Genomic DNA, 23,524 nt, shown 5'->3' with positions numbered 1-23,524 from the left:
TGTTCAGAGCTAACAAAGCTGCTGGGTATTGAGAGTATCAGCAAAGTTCTGCATAGAGGCTGGTTGAGATGGTTTGGGAATGTGGTGAGAATGGATGAGACCGAATAGGTCGAGAGGGGCAGGAGTCTAAATGTGGAAGAAGGAGAGCCAAGGGTAGGCCAAGAATGACATAGGGAGAGGTTGTAAGAAATGACCGAGTTAAGAACCTGATACTAGAAACTACATGAATTGCAGTTATCCCACACAAGTATGGAAAATGGTGGTAAAATGTTGTTGATGCTGATGCTGTAAGAATCCAAGCAGGATAACAAACTCATCAACTAGTTAAAAACAGGAGATAATTAGGTAATGGGTTATAATGTATTAATTAAAGGTAAAAAATCCATATACAGTACCTTGGGCCCAAGCAGTGAGTGGGTTTCCAAATATTACATACTGTTGAAAGGTATGGAACCTACACTGGGTTTGCATAAAAAACTGCTTTTAAATGGTATTTGTAAACGAGATATAAATATACACAAATGATTGCAAGGTTTAGTATGATAATGCAGATAAGAGATAAAGCTCATTTAAACCTCAACCTCCAGTATAATGGGAAGGAGTCTGGATGACATGGCAATGTTAGGAACCCATTCACAACTGGATTGCCTGGGGGTACCCTGGACATAGACAAGCTTCCACACTACTCCATATACAGTAAACAACAAAAGCTCTTTACCCACAACTCTTAAGAGACTTTCATAACACTGCACCAGTAAGTCAGAGGCACATTTATCATCTATGTGAAAAACTTGATAATATATGGGTCACTCACTTCCTTGCCTTTTCTGCAAGGACTGTAAAAGGCTTCTCCCACGTGTACATCTTGATGACTCGCATGGCGTTGATTATTTCATTCATTATACGCACACGCTCATCTGTGCGGTGTGCAGTAGCCAGCCGCAGCTTAGAGAACACCTTGCCCATCCAAGCTACAACAGTAAACAGTTATATTCTAGATACCTAAAACATGAAATTAATGGAAATAATACCATAGAGGTATTCAGTGACCAAAATGGTTCTCAAACAACACCACTGATAAAAGTGATAAAGCAACGTACATGATCATATAACTTATTCTGAAGTTTAACACTAGTACAGTACAATATAATCAAGGCAACATATTTGAAGATTGTTCCAATTCTAATGAATAACAATATCTATAGTGACTTACAAAGATAATTTTAATAAAGAGTCTCTTAAATCTTAGTAAACAAAATAATCACCAGTAACTTGGTCTGAAGAATATATTAACTGTAGTCGACCATAACTTACTCTGAAGAGGCACGAAGAGAATAAGAATCACAAGTCCCGCTAAGCAAGATGGTCCCAGCTCAGTCCAGAGGATACTTAACACAATCATCGTCTGTTAAAGAATAACATTTATGGTACTGTAACTGTACATGTCTCACTAGTATGGTACTGTAACTGTACATGTCTCACTAGTATGGTACTGTAACTGTACATGTCTCACTAGTATGGCACTGTAACTGTACACCAACTGTTTACAATATAGTTCATCATTCAACAGTCAAGAATTGTAATCTAAATGGGAGTCAAAAGCTTACCTGAAGGGGACCAATCCAAAGATAATGCAAAAAGATGAAACTGGCATCGAATCTGTTTACGTCATTTGATAACAAGTTAATCATCTGACCAATTGTTGTTTTACCCAAGGCCACCTTGCTCAAGCGTAATGCCTGGTAACAGAGGGGAAAAGAATGAAGACAAAAAATTATAAATTAAATTATAAACATTAAAGTTAAACACAACCACTTAAATTATGGGTAAAAAAGCATTTATTAAATAATTTTATTAGTTATACAAAATATCAATAAAATAAGTTTTCTATAAGATGAAGGGAATTTACTTTGAAAAAAAAAATAAAAAAAAAAAAGGCTTTGTGCTGAATAAAGAGACAAGCTAGTCACCCTCCCAGACAACATGCAAGTGTCTGTATTTAAGATTATAAAGGCATAAAAATCACAAAAGCAACCACTAGCAGACCATGCAGGATAGACTTTTAGGCTTTTGCTTATTATCAGACAAAAACCTTAAAACACTGCAAGTACTTATGTTGTGCTAAATCTATAGTGATGTGTTTATGAAGTAGTTTCCACTGAAGTATCTTTCTGCCAAACCACTTATGTTTCATAGATTCGATTAATCATGTAATGAATCGACAAGTTGTTGTAGTGGTGTCTGTCCCAGCCGTTGTTACCAGTTTTCACATTGTTATAGACCGAGTAATATACTGTATGCATAAATGATACAGGCATAAGGCTTGAATAGTGCATTGTGTAACAGCCAAGACAGCCCACACTGCTACCACACCCCCCCCGCAACATCAGCCACTCGGTGACTCGTTTGTACCGAGAGCAACAACAAGCTGCCGAGAGCGTATGAGAGGCTGGGAAAAAATCTAATTTTTACACAATCTTAAAATCCTAAGCGGCTTAAATAATGTTCATAAGGTGTATAAAAACCGAGTGTGTTGAGGCTAAGCTAAATATTAGGTTCAGTGTTACAATATTCAGTAAGAGGATATAGACCCTCGCTCAACCCAGAATTGAAAACGTAGGTAAGCTTCCAGTAGTCAGACATAAATGTTCATTTTGTAATGGACACCCACATGGAATATGGTATGGCAGTGTGTGGATCAGAGGGAGTAGAGCTCCACCTCCTCTTGCAGGTAGTGTAAATAAACATTATCTTTATTTCTGATTCAACTTCATAACCAACAGCATTATGATCATGTTAAAACCAGATTGATGGTTGAGAGGCATAGGAAGGGTTACCACCCTTATCCCTTCCCACAAACATGCACATGTTACACAATTGCACACATGTGCATACACAGACATGCAATAAAATAAACGATTGTCAGGATATGACAATTATAGTGTCGTTATTTACTCAACAATCATTCACCACCTCCATCATAAGATCCCCTCCATTTATTCTCCCATTTCTTTTCCTGTGACCGTATCCTGACCTAATTACACAACACAGTACAGTATTAATAAACACAGCATGTGTAAGCCTACTGACTGAAAATGTTGGGATACATTATGTTACTGTACAGCAAGGAGTTGGACAGCTAGTCACATGAGGCCCAATATTGTTTGGCCAATGCAATTATGTCTATCGAAAATTAATCTAAAGTGGCTGTTTAAAAGGTAGATTGGTAAGTGTTAAATGACCAATTATCTTCCATTGGAATGGGTAGCATAAAAAGGACATAAGCCCCAAACAACCTCTGCTTGTGAGATGCAACTTTATGGTGATGAGACATAGGTAAAATGCTGTGTGCATATCACTTACCATCTTATAATACAATCCGCAAAATAGTTCCACCTAATGAATGGTATCCATCAATGACTTGTTGATTTTCAATATAAAAGTTCAGTTTGGGAAATATGTACCCCAAGGGTGTCAGATTATTCTTTTGTGACCTTAGGTTATGCTGGTTCCCTCTAATGCCAACAGAGGGTGACTTGAGAGTGGGAGGGGAGTGACAGTGGAAGATGTGATATCACAACTGTGGTAGGAATCATTTAATACTGTACACTAAAATAGTTGTTCTTCAAGTGAAATTAATATTACTAGAAATTAATACAGTACAGTATTATACTATAATAAAATTAAGCTCCTCCTATTTCCTTTCCCCACCATTCTGAACACCACATCGATTCTCCTTATCCATATGCTGGCTAATCACACATTAATGCATAATAAATAATTTACTTGTATGTTATTAGCCCTAATGGTAACCAATGTCGATGTATTAAATGAATTTCGATGTTGACACAATGCAACATCATCAGCCAAATGATTTTCAAAACTATCAAGCAAAGTTTAGACATTAGGAGGGGATAGGGTTTGTCCGTTCGCCCGGCCAGGCTCCGGCTATTAGGGGAGGGGGGGTAGCAATTAGTGCTTCTGACTGTAGTGTACAACATCATTAAAATTTATCGTCACATTCACACTTTACAACACACATTCACAAAGTGTATGATCCTTAAAGTAGTGTCTTGTAAGCTTAATTTTATCTTAAATTAGGGAAAAAAATTCAGTCTTCAATGTTACACTTGTAATATTATACAGTACTTGCATTACTGGAAGCATTTGTCAGTTTATTCTATAAGGATTAGTACATTTCAATCGTTAGGAAAAAAAAATTATCTTAAAAGGATCTCTGTACTGTATTGTATTCACTGTTGAGAGAAGTTTAACTGAAAAGTCAACATGAATTTAAACTTTATTTTATGCAATCAGAGGTCAGGCCAATAGGATACTGAAGACAGATGAAATGAAACGACCAGGTGTCTAATTCATTAACTTCTAAAGCTTCTTGTTTAACCTTAACTTATTTAAAAATCAAATTGCTAATTGAATTTAAAAATATCAGGTAAAGGAAACTTGTGACTTTCCTGTAATATGTTCTCTCAGTGAATATATCACAGACCAGTAATAAGAACCTACAAGCTGCCCTTATTGTCTTATATCAGTTTTATCCGTTTCACACAAAGCACCAGACTTTTATCATGCAGCACCTTCACCAATACCTTTCTGTATATCATGGAACAACTTGCTACCCGAATCTGCATGCCAGAAAGTTGTACACCCCAGAAGTAAGGGTGGTGCGAGAATATATAAAGAATCGATCCCATCACCACGCCTGTCGAGTAAAGCCATCCGTACAGAGCCGTGTACCCTTCAGCCCCACTATAATAGCGGATCAGTCCCCCAAGGCATAGTGGCTGACCAATCCTGTAAAGCAAGCAAATAACTCTGGTTTGTAAAGGAAGAATTTGTCTCCAGGAACAGAACCTTTTGTGTCTGGGAGTACAGTACAGTGGTCTCTGGTTTTTACATGAATAAAAACATGTTTGTAAGAGTTACCAGTGTGTAAGTATACAACAGTTTGCTTGGAAGGCTGAAAACCATATTTTTGTGGTATAATAATAATAATAATAAAGTATACTAATGGAGCAATGTAAAGCTTTTAGCACACAAACACTTTACAGAAACAATATAAATTAACTTAAATATCTGGGATTATTATTTTTCATTACTAACACACAAACAACACCCTGAATCTAAGGGCAGATATCTTTATTAGTCAGGTGTTCATAATTATTGATAATAAAGACAAACAAAAGATAATCCAAACTCAACTTGTAGATAACAGAAGACACACAGTTATAAAGTAACAACTCTGTAGACACATTTAATATCATTTAAAACAGCCTGATTGGTAATGACATCAAACACACAATTATAATCAATTTACTTCAAAGAAAAAAAGTACTGTACTAGAAATAAATAAAAATTTCCATATCTCCCCTTCTTTGCCACAGGCGAAAACTGTGGTACAGTACTGTACATGCAACCACACCCAATAGAGTTATTTCTGTACCAGCTTCACAATGTGGTGAGGAAGGGTATGATGCTTGATGTTTTGTGTGCCACTGTAAGTACAGGTTATAATTAAAGTAATTCATTAACACAGGAGAATAAATGGGAACACACCAAGTATGCAATGTTGTAAATTTTCTTTTAAAATAAGTTCAATTCACCGAAGACCTCCAATTAGTGAGTGCCCTCAATAACGTGCACATTTCCAGATACAGAACATGGGAAATACTGGAAGAGGTGCTTTCTAAATCATAATTGTTTAGTGCGTTGTAATCGAACATTATGAGCAAAAAATACCCGAGATAAATGCAGAAAATACAATTTACCAAGCAAATCCTAAAATCACTAAATATGATACAGTCAATGATTATGACATCACTTCATTCACCATCACATACCCTGGAGGTCAAGGTATATTCCTGTAGAGTACAGTACTGTCTATCATGTCCAGTGTTGTATGATACTAACTTATTGATATTATAAAAAATATACCTCAAATATTTGTGTATTTCAACCACGTAAAATCTAGAAGCCCAAAATCTTGTTCATAACATGTTTGGCAGAACTCAGTCTGGTGAACAAGAAAGAAGAACATGTGTTGTGGCCTTAAGTGAGTGAACTAAGCTGACACAATGAACGCTGGGAATGTCACCTTATAGAACACCATCACGTGGAATGTTAAAATAACCTTTGGAATGTTATCTTTGTAATTTCATTGAATTTAATGTAAAAATATTTAATTTTATATTTTAAAAATGTCTCTATAAATGTCAAACTCCAAGTCAGTGTCTGCAACAGCTACCTGTATTATATATTTTGTCCACAACTTACAGTTGGAGCCAAAAAATACATTAAGACTACAAAAGAATTAAGATCCACCAATATCTTAAGAACACATCTCGGCTTCTCAAGGCCAAGAGTATTTATTTTGAACACAGTAACAATGGATGTGATGTGATGTGATGTGATGTGATGTGATGTACTGTGCTGTGATGTAGTATACTATACTAAAATATAAGAAATACTGTATTAATGTACTGTACTTGTATTGTCAACAAAGTGTATCACTTATACAAGATACTCTTCACGTGTCCTTAACATTACATAAAAAAAAACGATTATACTACGATTGGATTACTTAAGCCATGTACAGTATACATCAATGACATATTTTACCACAATACATTTACTGTGAAAGATCAAAAGAATTATCATAAAATGCACAGGGCAAGTCATGAGCAACATGCATGTGAAACCCACCTTTACCATAGGTCTGGAAGAAGTCTCTTACCTCTAGCCACTAATGGAGCACCAAGCAATGATCACAAGAAACACCCAGTATTAGTTATACAGTAGAGTACTGAACTGTACTGACTGACTGGCTCTATCAGTTATGACTTCCTAGAAGTCCAGCAGTAGGTCAAGCATTAGTACTGTACAGTATAGAAGGAAACCAGAGTACAGTACCCAGAGAAACCCTCATCCAGTAGTTATCCCAGCATATTACGGATTCTCTATTTAAACCGAATTGATAGAAAAAAATTGTCAATCATGAATCGTTGTCTCGTTTGAATTTATTCCCGTGTTTCTAGGTTTAACACAGAACAAGCCTAATGCAAAAGACCTACCTTTCTGGAGATGAGAGCACAAGATGCCGTCTTCACATGCAGGCTGATGCGGCGGCATTTGAAGTTGAATGGGTGGTAGACAAAGATATGTAGCACAGCGATAACAACAATGCCAGTTGCACACACCACCCCAGAGGTGAAGCTCATGACAGAGCGGTTGTCATAATAGCGGATCAAACCACCAAGCAAGAGAGGCTGGGCTACCCTGGAATAGTGCCACTCTTACATATGGGAGAGGAGAGGAGTGAGGAGAGCGGAAGAGGAGTGAGGAGAGCGGAAGAGGAGGGAGAAGAGGAGTGAGGACAGCGGAAGAGGAGGGAGAAGAGTGAGGAGAGGGGAAGAGGAGTGAAGAGAGGGGGAGAGGAGTGAGGAGAGCAGAAGAGTGAGGAGAGGAGTGAGGAGAGAGCAGAAGAGGAGGGAGGGGGAGAAGAGAGGGGAGAGGAGGAAGAGAGGAGAGGTGGAGGAGAGCAGAAGAGGAGGGAGAAGAGGAGGAGAGGGAAGAGGAGTGAGGAGAGAGAGGAGAGAGGGGAAGAGGAGTGAGAGAGGGGAAAAGGAGGAAAGGGAAGAGTGGAGAGGGGAGAGTTAGGGGAGAGAGGAGTGAGGAGAGGGGGAGAGCGAGGGTAGGAGGAAGAGGTGTGAGGAGAGGAGACAGGAGAATGGGGTGTGAGGAAAGGGGGGAAAGGAGAAATAAAGTACAAAAGAAGAAATGGGAATGAGGAGAGAAAATTGACAACAATGGAGAGAGGCAGGAGAAAATAAATGAGAAGGGAGAGAAGAAGAGGAAGGGAGACAGAGTAGGAGGAGAGAAGAGGAAGGGAGAGAAGGTCGAGTACAATGAAAGGATGGGAAATTCAGGAGGAAGAAGAAATGAGAGAGAGAGAGAGAGAGAGAGAGAGAGAGAGAGAGAGAGAGAGAGAGAGACCTAGTGAAACAAAAGGACAAAAAAAAAATAGTTTAGATGGGAAAAACAATTAAGGGAGGGAAAATAAGGAGAACAAGAGATAAATATTGGAACAACATAACAGAAAGAACATGTATTAACAACAATCAAGAGAGGAAGCTACTGTACTGTACTCTACACACCCCACAAAATACACTCACAAAGTTGATAAACATTGCGCTGCTAAACACAAAGGTGACAAAGGCCATGAATCAATCTCTTTCTACTGTAACATACTGTAGTACTACAAAAACAACAAATAATACAGTGCACTCCATGACGACTTGTTACTACGCTCACAGCAGCCATTGACTTGTACTGGCGAGCAAGATTCTCAGCCATTGGTAGATTCAAATATTTAAATTCTATAACACCTGCAAATTTGATCTACATCTCATTGATTCTACTTTTATTAATAAACCTTAAATTCATAAACAATACAGTAACTAAAACAACTATTTGTGCATCCTTTGTGGGAAATATTATGAGACCATGGACAATAAATTTTGGTATATGAGGGTTGTCACTAGTCACACGTAAAATTTTGGAGCATCTTGACCCCTATCTGTACATAGTGTTGTTTTAGCTACTGTACTTCCACCCAAAAAACTATCTCTACTTAGGAGGTCGATGAATTTCAGAATATACACTGCGACTCCTGTTGTCTCGGTAGGGTTGCGTCATTTCTTCAACACAGTTTTTGTAGAGATAGTTTTTTGAGTGATTGTACAAGATTTACTTCACACGGAACTTTAAGAATCATACAATGAACCGCTTATAGAATTAGTGCTGACAAGTGCATTATTTACATCTTACTTACAATAAAATTTAATGTGTTTGGAACATACACAAAACAAGTATGGTAAATTGGCTACGATCTGTAAAACACAAAAGATCACAAGCGTTTACTCGGTACAAAAAGCAATCTGTCGTTAGAACATGTCACTTGGCATACTTGACAGATAAAAGCAGTAATTAAGTCACTTACCACTGTCATTCATCAGTTGAAAGGTTGCTACTGTAATATTAAGTTTAATACTATGAGGTAAAAATAACTTTAATTAATATGTGAAGAGTGGTATGTTAGACCATACAGTACCTGAGGACACATTCCTCAAAGGCTGCGAGGATACCAACACGCGCGTACTCCCATCCAAACACACGGATAACCGCTTTAACGTAACTGGCCTTCTTCCCCTTGGCTTTACTGCGCTCTACTTCTTCATCCCAACTTCTGTAGAAAAAAATTAAAATACATTACAATACAACAGCCAGACTCCCATCATCCTCACTCGTTGCCACACACACCAACACTCCAGGTACGATACTATACCAATTATGTTCTTATAATGTTCCTTTGTTCATATCTAGTCTTGTGTCAACCTAAGTGTGAGAGCCAGCCTGCCTGTGTCACCCAAGTGTCAGTGCCAGCCTGCCTGTGTCACCCAAGTGTCAGTGCCAGCCTGCCTGTGTCACCCAAGTGTCAGTGCCAGCCTGCCTGTGTCACTAAGTGTCAGTGCCAGCCTGCCTGTGTCACCTAAGTGTCAGTGCCAGCCTTCCTGTGTCAGCCTAAGTGTGAGAGCCAGCCTGCCTGTGTCACTAAGTGTCAGAGCCAGCCTGCCTGTGTCACCCTAAGTGTCAGAGTCAGCCTGCCTGTGTCACCCTAAGTGTGAGAGCCAGCCTGCTTGTGTCACCCTGAGCGTCAGTATAAGCACAACACTGCCTAAATACTACAAATTAAATGTTACTTACTTTTGCATTCTGTCACCCAGACCCAAGGAAGCGTCCTGCTCCTGTACACGGTAGAGGTCCTGTACCTCCAAGGGTCGACTGTGACCTAGTCTCATCAGCGGCAAGATCCACCTGTAACACACAAGTAACACGTCAGTAACAGCAAGATCCACCTGTAACACACAAGTAACAGTCAGAAACAGAAGCAACATCCTCTGGTAACAAAAACAAGCAACATCCACCAGCAACAGTAGTAGGCAGCTACCAAACAGGGAGGTACTACCGCCTGGGAAGATATTAGAAGCATAATGCGGTCTAATGGTAGACCTTGCTGCCATATGGCATCACGAAAATTGTGACCAAGTCCCAGGTTGCTGATCTGACTTTCTGCCTCATGCACACAATGGATGAGTTGACGGTTCTGGGTAAACACAAGAAATACACTCTGACACGTTCGTAGACTGATACGATATATATAATTTGTAATAAAAGTTTAAAGTCCAGCTACAATAGTTGAGATAGGTTAATTTCTCTAGAAACAGACGTCATTAGTTTCAAACTCATCGCTGCAGTCAAAGGTAGTATAAAGGATGGCCTCTTCAGACCCCACGTTCAGGCAAGTTTTAAGGGTGTTTTTTATGGTCTATGTCGTGGATATTTCGTAAGTGAAAAAATGTGCCGTGAAGAGCAGCTTCAAACATAGACTGGATGGATATAGGAGCGGTGGGGGTTGGGTGTAAATGGGACCGCCCAGAATGGCCTGCTGCAGAGTCCTCCATTCTTATGTTCTTTTGGACATAAACAACTCCCATGTTCACACCAGCTCAGCTGTCATGTACTCTTACCTGGTGGACTTTCTCTTTTCTTTTTCCAGTTCATTTACAGAGTATATCAGTACTAGATGGAGCTACGAGTAAATTTAGAAGTAATGACATTGTCTGGACTTTGTTTTGAGAATGCCTGGTGCTAGATAACATGACGACACAGTGCTGTTATCGTTTTGATGATTCACTAATGAACCAATGGGATATATCATCATTTATATTAATTAATGGGTAAAATTTTACGATAACTAAAGTATTTTGATGTTTAGATTCGAGATAGACTATATTGGGTAAATTTTAAGTTTTGGTCATCCCTGTACTTAAGACATGCAGACTGTTTTTCTGTTGGTTTGCGATGTGTTATGAACGATTTAGACCTTCATTTCTATCGAAAATCACTAGTTTTGAGTTACTACCGATGTATGTTAAGCTAGCCTTATAACTCATCATACCCAAAACCTAACCTATAATCTGTATTTTCTTATGCGATCGAAAAATGTTTTGCGACAGGAATCCTGTAGTGATAACGTGTCTTATTGTTTAAAGTACAGTACTTAATCCCATAGTTAGAATCTTAAGGTTCACCAGATGACCAAAATCAAAATAATATCAATATTGTTGTAGGGGCAGTTAATATCCATTGAATTAGTTTATGAATTGGGACAATACCCGATATATGGGTTAAACCGCCCAAACGGCTAGTAAGCTGTTAAGTGACAAATATGATTAAAAATAAATACAAATAAACAAAAAATATATATATATATATATATATATATATATATATATATATATATATATATATTCAAAATAGTATTACTGTGTTGCACAATAAAGCACAATTAATGATCTAATAATATTTATTTACCGCAATATAATTAAAAACCCAAATATATTTTAATGTGCTGTTGATATTTGTTATTATTGCGCTCCCTTTAACAACAACTAATGTCTTAAGTGAGTGACAAAGTGAATACATTAGGGCGGCAAGAATTAAAACGTATGAGATTTTCTGTAGTAATTTTGTCATTGTGAACCCGAAGGCGTGTGAATGTGAACAAACACTTCGGTTGAGGCCAATTGTCTGGATCCATTCATGTCTATTTTAAAGTATAATTCAATCTCTTGAGTACATCTTACGCGATATTTTTTTTGAGGGGGGATAGTGTAGTTAATTTCTGGCGGATTTATTAGCATATCTAGCAAAGGTCTTTAACTGCCTATTGGGGACAGTGAACATCTGTATACGAAGGAGATTTCGTGGCCGAATTTCTATGGCTGTAATGACCCAACTGTCGACGAAGGAGAAAGTGGGCAGGTAGATGGGTGTTCAGGGCGCGAACCATTGACTCTTAGGACAGAAATGAGTACTATTTCATCTCAGCAGCCGCACCCCTAGACCCATAGCATTCATTCACAATCATCCATTGTTTTACCACAAATCCGCATTATCTATCGGATTATTCTGGAGTATGTAATTTATCAACGTGTAAGTCGACTAGAATATTAACCTAAAAACTGAGGATAAAGAAAGCGAGAATGAGATCACAGTTCACCATTTATGAGATATTTGACGGGTTAGCATCAATGTGACCTGGAAATGATGACAATGTTATGAATTAAAATCAAGAGTAATATAATGATGTGAAATCACCCGAACCGGTTCCACCTCAGGGAGTTAACATTAGTTAGCCTATTATATACACCAAGAACACCATAGCTAATACAAATATGATCATTCAAAATAAAGTTACGAAACAAACAAAATATATTATAGGTAACTACAATTTAAATGGTCTTATAATAATAAAACAAATATTCCATTGACTACAGTTCCTTCTAGTAAACTGTACCATCGTCAAAACTTGAGGAAAAATAAATTCAACTTCTCTCTTCAATAATAATAAACATGAACATTCAAGTATAATACAACATTCATAAAACAAACGCGCATAAACTTAACATCCTTTACTTCACATCCGTATGGTAATGACTAAGAAGAATGTTAAATCTGGGGTTAACAAAAACAATGAAATTTGATCTACTTGATAATGCATGAGGCGGAACACAGCAGCTCATTGGCTAATATAAACTGCAGCTGTTCCTCACGGCGGCCTGGAGCGGTCAGTAACCTTGGCATCTTGACTCATTACTGCTCTCTTGTATTCGTAATTTACCTCATAATAACTGCTCCAGCTTCACACATACAAGCAAGCAAGCAAGCAAGCAAGCAAGCAAGCAAGCTCTCTCTCTCTCTCTCTCTCGTTTCATATAATTACAGTGACAATTTTCTTCCGTTGCTGAGAGGAGAGAACTCGCTCTCGGATAAGCAATAGTTTGTGCTATGTCATCGCCTATTATTACTGTCCACCCAGACACACACACACAGCTGAACACTCAAAACTTTAAAATTACCGAGAAGTGTTGACTGGAACTTGACGAGCACAGACATGCAGGGGGGGGGGGTCAGTTTTGTCGTCCAAGAGATTACTATTCATTGTTTTGTTTTGGTTGATTTATTGTTTTATTAGTCCCCTCCCAAAGGATCTTAATAGAAGTAATTTTATATCTACGCATTAGTGATAATTATCCTTATTCGTCGGAAACTCCCTAAAGAAAAGCCCCATTATTGGTGTAATTATTCTTGGCATCTCCCGTCTTCAACATACAGTACGTCGCGCTACGCTTGGGGGAGGCAACCACCAGCAGTCTTCAGTACACAAAACTATTTGCTCTTCACCAAGACAGTATTAGCCAAGCGGATATACATCACGTTCATATAAAAACAAAACCCACTTTCTCTTCATCTCCACTGACGTCTTCTGATTGTCTTAAGTAATCATCCCTCCTCACCCTCCCCTCACCATCTCCACCCTGCCCATCCCCCCCCCCCATCTTCATCACTCACTCTTTAGATTTTCTCTCGGTTTTTTTTACCTAGAAAATAGTGTATGCTTAAAACCTACCACAAAGATGGCCAGGATAAATATTTATTCCTAACCTGCGATTATTCGGGTTACCTGCTGTAAAAAACATTTCTAACACTTATTTTCGTGTTCTTCACTAATCATCTCCCTCAGTTACAGTAGTTACCCCTTTATATTTCTCAGTTTTCTTTTTTTTTTAATTTCTCTATATTTACTTTTGGTTTCAATTGCCTGCACTATAGCGGGCAAATGCATACAGGAATTATTAATACTTAATCCTCTTCGCCACTCATCAGCTCGTTAGCCGCTTGGGCGCTCGGTTGCGTCTGGCTCCTGAATATATCAGAACCTGCTCTAGTGTTGGTCAAGTCTGGCCTTGAAAGAGCTCACACTCGGTGCCGTCACAACACACTGGCAGAGTGGTCCAAGAGTTCACAACTTTCACGCCTAAAAAGTTTGTCCTGACAATTTTCTGAACTTGTGGCTTCTCCAACCTTACTTCAAGTTATGTACACACAATTTTTTTTTTTACGGGATTAGTCCACCAGGTGGGTCAATGAACCCACATCAGGGCCTGGGGGCGAATAATAATAATAATAATAATAATAATAATAATAATAATAATAATAATAATAATAATAAATATTAAATAACATATAATAATAATAGACCACAAATAAATACAAATTAAAAAAAAATAATAGTGAGAAACGATATGTATGTTGTGTTTGTCAGAGTAAGAGAAACAATTGAGACCCTGCAATTGTGTGTAAATGAGACAAAGTCATATCATCAACCTGGGATTAGTTACACATGGCAGCAGGGTCCACCATTAGACAACACATGCTTCCAATACCTTTCCAGGCTGTAGTACCTCCCTGTTTGGTAGCTGCCTACACTACCTACTGTCGCCCACCTGGGTCCGGTGTTTGGAAGTGAACACCATGTAGAGCAATTTCGGTTAGGTTGGTGTTTCTGAATATGAGTTGCACCTGCAGTTACCATACGTTATTATCAGGTGCAACTCGCTCAGAAACACCAAACAAACCGAAACTACTGTAGTACTGTACATTGTGTTCATTTCAGACCCTCACTACTCAATGTATAAAACTTTCAACATGCTCTTCATAATAATAAAGTCTAAACGCCTTCGCCTGCAATAAATATAAATTATATAAATTATGGTTAAATTTTAAACATAAATGAAGATTTTTTTAATTTCATTCAATCATCCTAGTATCTGCCTTCACTAACGGGGTGGAGGGGGTAAACAGTAGACCAGTATAAGGAACTTGGGGAAGGTTGGAATAGAGCAAGTCAGTATCCTCTACACTACCACACCACCTCATACTATATACCGCTCCTACTTCTATTGGGCCTCTGTCAGGAACCTACTGCAGGGTGAGTCACTCACGGATCACGACATATTTCTTAACATGAATTTGCATACCGTGAGATATATAGTTTGCCCCGTGTGTACATAATAGATATGTAGATAAAATAATATATACATCAACGTGGGTTTATAATGAATTGCAAATCTCGAGATAACATCAATGGATCAATATTGGTCTGTACCTTTTAGCCGTTACGCTCCTCTCCTCCACGCGCACACACACTATGTTGGTGCAGCCGCAGAGACGTGAAGCAGAACTAACACCCGGGAACTATGTCACTATTACACCCAAATCTCACTTACCAGTCACCACAACTCACGAAAACTTCACTGACAGAAAACCTTAGGATTCTCAACATGAGAGAGAGAGAGAGAGAGAGAGAGAGAGAGAGAGAGAGAGAGAGAGAGAGAGAGAGAGATTCATAATACAAAATCGTTATACTAGTTCATAGCGGTTCACTATGCAGCATATAAACGACGTAGGAATACAAACAATGCACTGTATACACGGTGCTGTAATGTATTCATACACAATGCAGGCAAACAAGCAATGAAATCAGGAATTAGATTCGACCAAGGACAGCCAACTAGGCCATTTATCAACTTCTTTCCTAACTCAAAATGGCTCCAACAGGAAAAGTTAAACTCACGCGGTATGGCGAAAATAACACTGGCCGCAGATCTAGCGTGGGGAAATTAAAGTCTTAAATGTGCAACAATGAAGGGCGGAAAGTGCGGGCTGGCGTCAGAACCACTTTTCCCTTGATCCAGGAGACAATGGGGAAGTGCAGGCTGGCGGGAACACACACACACACACGACAAAGACTACACCTACTACATGTTAAGTAGCGAAAACAATAGATGCATCTCTCTCTCTCTCTCTCCCTCCCTGATACAAGGGGGTGAACTTAATTACTACACTGACTGAAGAAACATGAGTAAACCACCACAAACAGTTCCTTATTTATATCTTGAACAGAGAAACTAGAAATAGATCACCGGAAGATATAGCCGGCAGCTTATTTCGCCTTAACATTACCCAATCTAAAGCTAACCTAACCTAACCTAACCTAACCAAACCCAACCCAATGCTAACCTAACGTAGCCCAATGCTAACCTAACCTAGCCCAATGCTAACCCAACCTAGCCCAATGCTAACCGAACCTAATTCTAACCCAACCAACCCTAATGCTAACCTAACCTATTGTTAACCAAACCTAAACCTAATTCTAACAACCACCCTAATGCTAACCTAGCCTAAATTTACCTATATGAACTCAACCCAACAAATCATGTAAACTAAACTTAATTTGGCCTTTTTCTTAAATATTAAGAGCTCAGTAATAACAATAAACAGCAGATACATGTAATGGCAGGACATAAAAAAATAACGTGTAACTGGATAATTACTGGGTAGTGTGTGTAATTAAGGCAGAAAATACCAAAACAGGAGTAATAATGTTTGGTATAACACCACAAACAACTGAAAATGTTACTGCCTCACCGAGCATTTTTAGTCTTACTTAATTCACGTATTTTAACTTAAATGACAAAATAAAGTCCGGGATTCGAAAGATTCCTAATTTGACTTTCCTCGTAACAATGTCAGTGGTGTTTAATTTATTGTCACGGGAGGAGAGGGACTGAGGAGCATTGTCAGCTCTTGGATACCTCAAGTCGGAGTCACATCATGAATGAGTTTAAAATTATTTATTTATATATTAATCAACTTAATTATTTTATTTTTTAAAAGTAGTTTACAGTAAAGCCACAATGGGATGATGGCAACAGTGTTTTCTCCAAACTGATCAACGGTTGACTCACAATAAGGTACAGATTATACAACACTGGTCCGCTACTCTACGACTAACATACTGTTGGGTTCCATTAGATGATAATTACCTTTATAGCCACAATTGTTTTATATAATAATACAATATTATTTTGGCACTAAGAATATCTAGAGAAGAGTTATTCTCGGGACTTGTGTGCGAAAAAAATAACAGCTTTCACATGGACTTCCACTGCGTCTGTTCATGATGAAACGTAAGCAAAAGGATTGGTTTTGTGTAGCTGATGAATAAGATCAGACAATTGAATAGAAAGCGTGAATGGTGGGTCTACTCACTAAACAGCAGATTTTACACTTTATATTCGGATATAATAGCAGATGTGAAATTCTCCATTTACTTTAAAATGAGATATTTAGTCACATTTGAGGAACTTGCGACTAAAAATTAAAGATAGAATAGTAATGTAATAAATATTCAAATGCACTTTTACATAAAACTACATACCAGAAAAGGAAGAAAAAAGACGCTTGTAGAAATATTCACTCAACAGGAGCTGAAACACAACTGGTGCACGACATACAGTTTTGGAAGTACTGTAGTGTCCAAGCATTTTGGGTCAACGTCATGTTATTTTTATTGCGTACTTCCGTGCAAAATTTCCCATTGAACTCCATAGCTTTTTAAATTGCGTGACAATAAAATGCTTGTGTGAAAGAGGCACGTACTCTCAGTAGGTCCAAACATTACAACCACTATAACGAACGTAATTCTCCCTATCGAGTACCACTATAAACACCGAAAACAGTTATAATCAATAACAATAACTGAAAACAGCGTAATCACCAAAAAACAATAACCAAAAAAGTCTAATCACCAAAAAACAATAACCGAAAACAGTCTAATCAAATAAAAAACACCGAAAAGTCTAATCACCATATAAAAAACACCGAAAACAGTCAAATCACCAAATAAAAAACACCGAAACAGTCTAATCACCAAATAAAAAACACCGAAAACAGTCAAATCACCAAATAAAAAACACCGAAAACAGTCAAATCACCAAATACACCGAAAACAGTCAAATCACCAAATAAAATTCACCGAAAACAGTCTTATCATCAAATAACAATATAACCGAAAATATTATAAAGAACAAAACTGTAAATCACCTAAAAAAAATAAGTAAAGACAATAAGAACAACAAAATGATAAAATCTGGAGTATGAGGCGGTGATATTTAACTTCAAGTCAGTGGGTGGCCTCGTCAACACATTTCACTAGAATCAATAATTTCAACACATAACCTTCAAATATTATTAGCAACGTTATGGTGTGGAGAGGACCATTCAATCATGCAACAAAGACTGTAAATAAACAAAAAATAAGATCCAAGCAAACACACTACTAAAACGAACCATACTGTACAAGCAATATAACAAAAACACATAAATGAAAAAAAAAAATACGACAAAAACTTTAAACAGGAAAAAATAATAAATCTAAAAATATTTGTTTTAGATCTCATAACCTTAACACCCCCTTACATCACAACTCAGACACCGGACGTCGTAAGAGATAACGCGGGAAAAAATCAATCGATGCCGTGCCTAGATAGTGGGTACACGCGAGTGGGGTGACGTAACCTTGATAGTGGCAAAGATAACATTGAGGATATACTGTACAATTCTTTCCTCGCCTTCTTGCTATACTCTACCTACCTACTTTCATACCTCACCGTGTTGCAACAGTGAGTTATAACAATGAGTCTTACTTCTTGAGATACAAGTTACCCTATAATGATGCAACACTGCGCTCACGCTTCCTCGTTGATGGTGTAAAATTAAGTCTAGTTTGCAAGTTATGAAATATAAACTACATTACCGCTTTAAGATTCTAATATCTAATATATTTCAGTATTATATTAAGTATAGTCCCGAGTTTGCAATGGATAGCGGATTATATAACATTACGTTACGGTATAATTTCCTCATTCAAATTGCAACACAACGTACAGTTTTGTTTTTTTTGTATTATGCAGTATCACCTAAGTATGCGGCCGGTTATATCGATCAGTCTCTGCGATTTCCTCACCACTATGATGATTATTATAGCACAAGTATTCCGTACCAAGATCTGTACCGTACAGGATATAAAAAGATCAACATTTCTGACAAAGTTAAAGCCACCACTATTCAGGAAGCCCGTGACGGAGGAAGCTGACAGTAACTCCTGGTTCACGACCATGCTCAGGGCACCCACAGGCGAAAGTACCCAGAGAGGGAGGAGGCGTAAGTACCGGTCAGACGGACGGAAGTAACTAAGTGAGTGGCGGACGGAAGAGAATAGAAAGGTGTAAAGTACAGTACTACAGACGGAGGACCTCGCGTTGCTTCACCAGCCTCTCGACACGCACAATATCCCTCCACTACCTCGTGTTATACAGTAAGGCCTTAGGTCATACCGAGGTTATTGCTGTGTTGACCTCTCCAGTTATGTTATGACTCGGAACACAATTTACGGACGCTGCATTTTGTTGTGTTTGGGTTGTAATGGTGCTAGGGTGTCATTGGTGGTGCTAGGGTTGTAATGGTGTTGTTACTGGTGGTGCTCGGGTTGTAATGGTGTTGTTACTGGTGGTGCTAGGGGTGTAATGGTGTTGTTACTGGTGGTGCTAGGGGTGCGGTGTTGATACTGGGGTGCAGTTGTATGGTGTTGTTACTGGTGGTGCTAGGGTTGTAATGGTGTTGTTACCGGTGCAGTGTAATGTGTTGTTACTGGTGTTAGGTACCGGTGTTACCGGTGCGCTAGGGTTGTAATGGTGTTGCCAGGTGCCAGGTTGTAATGCAGTTGTTACTGGTGGTGCTCCGGTTTGTAAATGGTGTTGTTACTGGTGGTGCTCGGGTTGTAATGGTGTTGTTACTGGTGGTGCTGTGCGTAATGGTGTTGTTACCGGTGGTGCGAGGTGTAATGGTGTTGTTACTGGTGGTGCTAGTATGGTGCTGCTACTGGTTAGGGTAATGGTGTTGTTACCGGTGGTTAGGGTTGTATGGTGTTGTTACCGGTGGTGCTAGGGTGCAATGGTACGGTGGTGCTAGGCGTACGTGTTGTTACCGGTGGTGCCGGGCTGTAATGGTGCTGTTACTGTGGTGCTAGGGGTCAATGGTGCTGTTACCGGTGGGCGCTAGGGGTGTAATGGTGCTGTTACCAGGTGCTAGGGTGTAATGGTGCCGTTACTGGTGCTGGTTGTAATGTGCTGTTACCGGGTGCTGGGTGTAAAGGTGTTGTTACTGGTGGTGCTAGGGTAATGGTACTGGTGCCAGTGTACTGGTGTGCCAGTGGCTAGGTTGTAATGGTGTTGTTACTGGTGGTGCTGGGTGTAATGGCGTTGTTACTTGCTAGGGATTGTAAGGTGTTGTTACTGGTGGTGCTAGGGTTGTAATGGTGTTGTTACTGGTGGTGCTAGGGTTGTAATGGTGCTGCTACTGGTGGTGTTGTGGAAATTGCTGTTACCGGTGTGCTAGTGAATGGTGTTGTTACCGGTTAGGTGGTTAGGGTTGTAATGGTGTTGTTACTGGTGTGCTAGGTTGTAATGGTGTTGTTACTGGTGGTGCTAGGGTTGTAATGGTGTTGTTACTGGTGGTGCTAGGGTTGGAAATGTTGTTACTGGTGTTAGGTCTGAATGAGTGTTGTTACCGGTGGTGCTAGGGTTGCAATGTGCTAGCCGTACTGGTGGTGCCAGGTGTATGTGTTGTTACTGGTGTGCTAGGGTAATGGTGCCGTTACCAGGGTAGTAATGGTTGTTACTGGTGGTGCTAGGGTGTAATGGTGTTGTTACTGGTGGTGCTAGGGTGTAATGGTGTTGCTACGGTGCTAGGGTTGAAAATGACGCTGCTACTGGTGGTGCTAGGGTTGTATGTTGTTACTGGTGGTGCTAGGGTTGTAATGGTGTTGTTACTGGTGGTGCTAGTGTAATGGTGTTGTTACTGGTGGTGCTAGGGTTGTAATGGTGTTGTTACTGGTGGTGCTAGTGTAATGGTGTTGTTACTGGTGGTGCATGTTGGTGCTAGGGTTGTAATGGTGTTGTTACTGGTGTGCTAGGGTGTAATGTGTTGTTACTGGTGGTGCTAGGGTTGTAATGGTGTTGTTACTGGTGGTGCTAGGTGTAATGGTGGTTGTTACCGGTGGTGCTAGGGGTAATGTGTTGTTACTGGTGGTGCTAGTGTAATGGTGTTGTTACCGGTGGTGCTAGGGTAATGGATGTTACGGTGCGGCAATTGCGTTGTTACTGGTGGTGCTAGGGTTGTAATGTTGTTACTGGTGGTGCTAGGGTGTAATGGTGTTGCCACTGGTGGTGCTAGGGTAATGGTGTTGTTACTGGTGGTGCTAGGCTGGTAGCGTACCGGGCAGAGGCTGTAATGGTGCTGAGACAGGCGCTAAGGGCTGAAGGCGGTACAGGTGCGTAATGGTGTTGTTACCGGTAGTTAGTGTAATGGTGTTGTTACTGGTGGTGCTAGGGTTTGAATGGTGCTGTTACTGGTGGCGCTAGGTTGTATTGAAGGCTACTGGTGGTGCTAGAGGTGTAATGGAGCTGCCACTGGCGTTGAAGGTAATTGCGTGCTGCTACCGGTGGTAATGGCAGCAATGGTGTTAGGGCTCGTGACCGCGCCGTCAATGGTGCTAGGTGCAGATGGTCAATGAATCGCTGCTACCGGTGGCGCCGCTGCAACGGTGTGTAATGGTGTTGTTACTGGTGGTGCCAGGGTTGAAGCGCCACCGGGCCAGGGAACGGGCGCACCGGTGGGCAGCGCGCACCGGGCCAGGGTAAGGGCCACCGGTGGTGCTAGGGCACGCTGTGCTAGGGTAGTAATGGTGTTGCTAAGTGCCTGGTGGCCAGGTGACCGGCGGTGCTAGGGTTGTAATGGTGCTGTTACTGTGCCAGGGGTGTAGGCGTCGTCTGATGGTGTACGTGGTGCTAGGGGTGTAAAGTGCTGCTACGTGGAATGGTGTTAATTGGTGGTGCCAAGATTGTAACGGTCCGCCACCTGGCCAGGTTGTAAGGTGCGCTGTCGGTGCCAGGGTTGTAATGGTGCTGTTACTGGTGGCGCTAGGGGTCAACGGTGCCTGCGGGGGGGAGTGGCCGCGAACGTGCCACTGGTGGTGCCGTGAACGGCCACCGGTGTGGCACGGCGTGCCACCGGTGGTGCCAAGGTTGTAATGGTGCGCTACCGGTGGTGCTAGGGTTGTAATGGTGCTGTCATCTGGTTAGGGCTAATGGTGCCACCAGGTGCTAGGTTGTAATGGTCTGTTACTGGTGGTGCTAGGTTGTAATGTGCTGTTACTGGTGGTGCTAGGTGCAATGGTGTTGTTACTGGTGGTGCTTAGGGTTGTAATGGTGCTGCTACCGGTGGTGCTAGGCATAAAATGGTTGCAATCAGTACTGGTGGTAAGTAGGGTTGTACGTGCTGTTACCGGTGGTGCTAGGGTTGTAATGGTGCTGCTACCGGTGGTGCTAGGGTTGTAATGGTGCTGCTACGGTGGTGCTTAGTGCAATGCTACTGGTGGTGCCAGGTTGTAATGGTGCTGCTACCGGTGGTGCTAGGGTTGTAATGGTGCTGCTACCGGTGGTGCTAGGGTTGTATGGTGCTGCTACCGGTGGTGCTAGGGTTCAAGGGCTGCTACTGGTGCTAGGGGGTAAGCGCTGCCACGGTGGTGCCAGGGTGCAATGGCGGGGATTGCACGGTGGTGCTAGGGGGTGCAATGGTGTGTTTTACCGGTGGTGCCAGGTTGTAATGGTGTTGTTACTGGTGGTGCTAGGGGCAGGTGCGCTACTGGCAGGTACGGTGCTGCTACTGGTGGTGCTAGGGTAGTGCTGCCACCGGTGGTTAGGGGTGTAATGGTGCTGCTACTGGTGGTGCTAGGTTGTAATGGTGTTGTTACCGGTGGTGCTAGGGTTGTAATGTGCTGCTACTGGTGGTGCTAGGGTATGTCGCTACGGTGGTGCTAGGTGAATGACAGTTGTAGGGTTGTGTTAGGGTGTAATGTTTGTTACCGGTGGTGCTGGTTGTAATGGTGCACTTGTGGTACTATGGTGTTGTTAATTCAGGCAATGGTGTTGTTACCAGGGTGCAGTCAGAATGGTGTTTGTACCTAGTAGTTAGGATTTGCAAAGGTGCTGCATGTGTCAATTGCTAGGAATGGTGTTGTTACGTTAGGTGCCAGGAATGAGTGCTGTTACTCTGGTGCTAGGGTTGTAATGGGTGTTGTTACCTGGTGCTAGGTCAGATTAATGGTTACGTGTGCTAGGGTTGTAATGGTGCTGTACTGGTGGTGCTAGTTGATTGAACTGTTACTATGGTGCAAGGTGCTAGTATGGTGTTGTTACTTGGATAATGGTGTTGTTACCTGGTGCGGGTTGTAATGGTGTTGTTACTGGTGGTGCTAGGGAATTGTTGTTATTGGTAAATAGTTTGTAATTGGTGCTACACTGGGTGCTAGGGTTGTAATGGTGCTGTTACTGGTGCTAGGGTTGTAATGGTGTTGTTACCTGGTGGTGCTAGGGTTGTAATTGGTGTTGTTACTGGTGGTGCTAGGGTTGTAATAGTGTTGTTACTGGTGGTGCTCCAGGTTGTAATGGTGTTGCACTGTAGTTAGGGTTGTACTATGTTGCTAACAGTATGCTGGTTGTATAGTGTTGTTACCGTGGTGCCTGGGAAACAAGTGGTGCTAGTAATGGTGCTGTTACTGGTGCTAGGGTTGTAATGGTGTTGTTACTGGTGGTGCTCAGTAATGGTGTTGTTACTGGTGGTGCTCGGGTTGTAATGGTGT

The 23,524-nt window shown here is 40.6% G+C and overlaps 1 protein-coding gene across 7 annotated transcripts in view; it reads right to left on the bottom strand.

Moving 5' to 3' along the window:
* The window catches only part of LOC121859525 (ATP-binding cassette sub-family C member 4-like), a 112,076-nt gene that overhangs the window by 38,609 nt on the left and 49,943 nt on the right, over window positions 1–23,524 (bottom strand). For 4 of the 7 annotated variants that reach the window (XM_042356391.1, XM_042356390.1, XM_042356389.1 and 1 more), the window contains exons 2-7: window positions 9,781–9,891; window positions 9,128–9,262; window positions 4,608–4,812; window positions 1,608–1,739; window positions 1,315–1,405; window positions 815–971 (exon numbers count right to left, since the gene is read on the bottom strand). In XM_042356391.1, coding sequence (XP_042212325.1) covers window positions 815–971; window positions 1,315–1,405; window positions 1,608–1,739; window positions 4,608–4,812; window positions 9,128–9,262; window positions 9,781–9,891 — 831 coding nt within the window. Of the gene's footprint in view, window positions 1–814; window positions 972–1,314; window positions 1,406–1,607; window positions 1,740–4,607; window positions 4,813–7,088; window positions 7,294–9,127; window positions 9,263–9,776; window positions 9,892–23,524 lie in introns of those variants that run through there. The other 3 variants (XM_042356395.1, XM_042356392.1, XM_042356394.1) reach the window with 2 other exon arrangements.

The sequence above is a fragment of the Homarus americanus genome, unplaced genomic scaffold (genome assembly GCF_018991925.1).
Source record: "Homarus americanus isolate GMGI-L3 unplaced genomic scaffold, GMGI_Hamer_2.0 scaffold7626, whole genome shotgun sequence".
In the NCBI taxonomy this organism is placed as follows: domain Eukaryota; kingdom Metazoa; phylum Arthropoda; class Malacostraca; order Decapoda; family Nephropidae; genus Homarus; species Homarus americanus.
The sequence above is the reverse complement of the archived record's forward strand: the minus strand, read 5'-3'. Positions and strand labels throughout refer to the sequence as shown.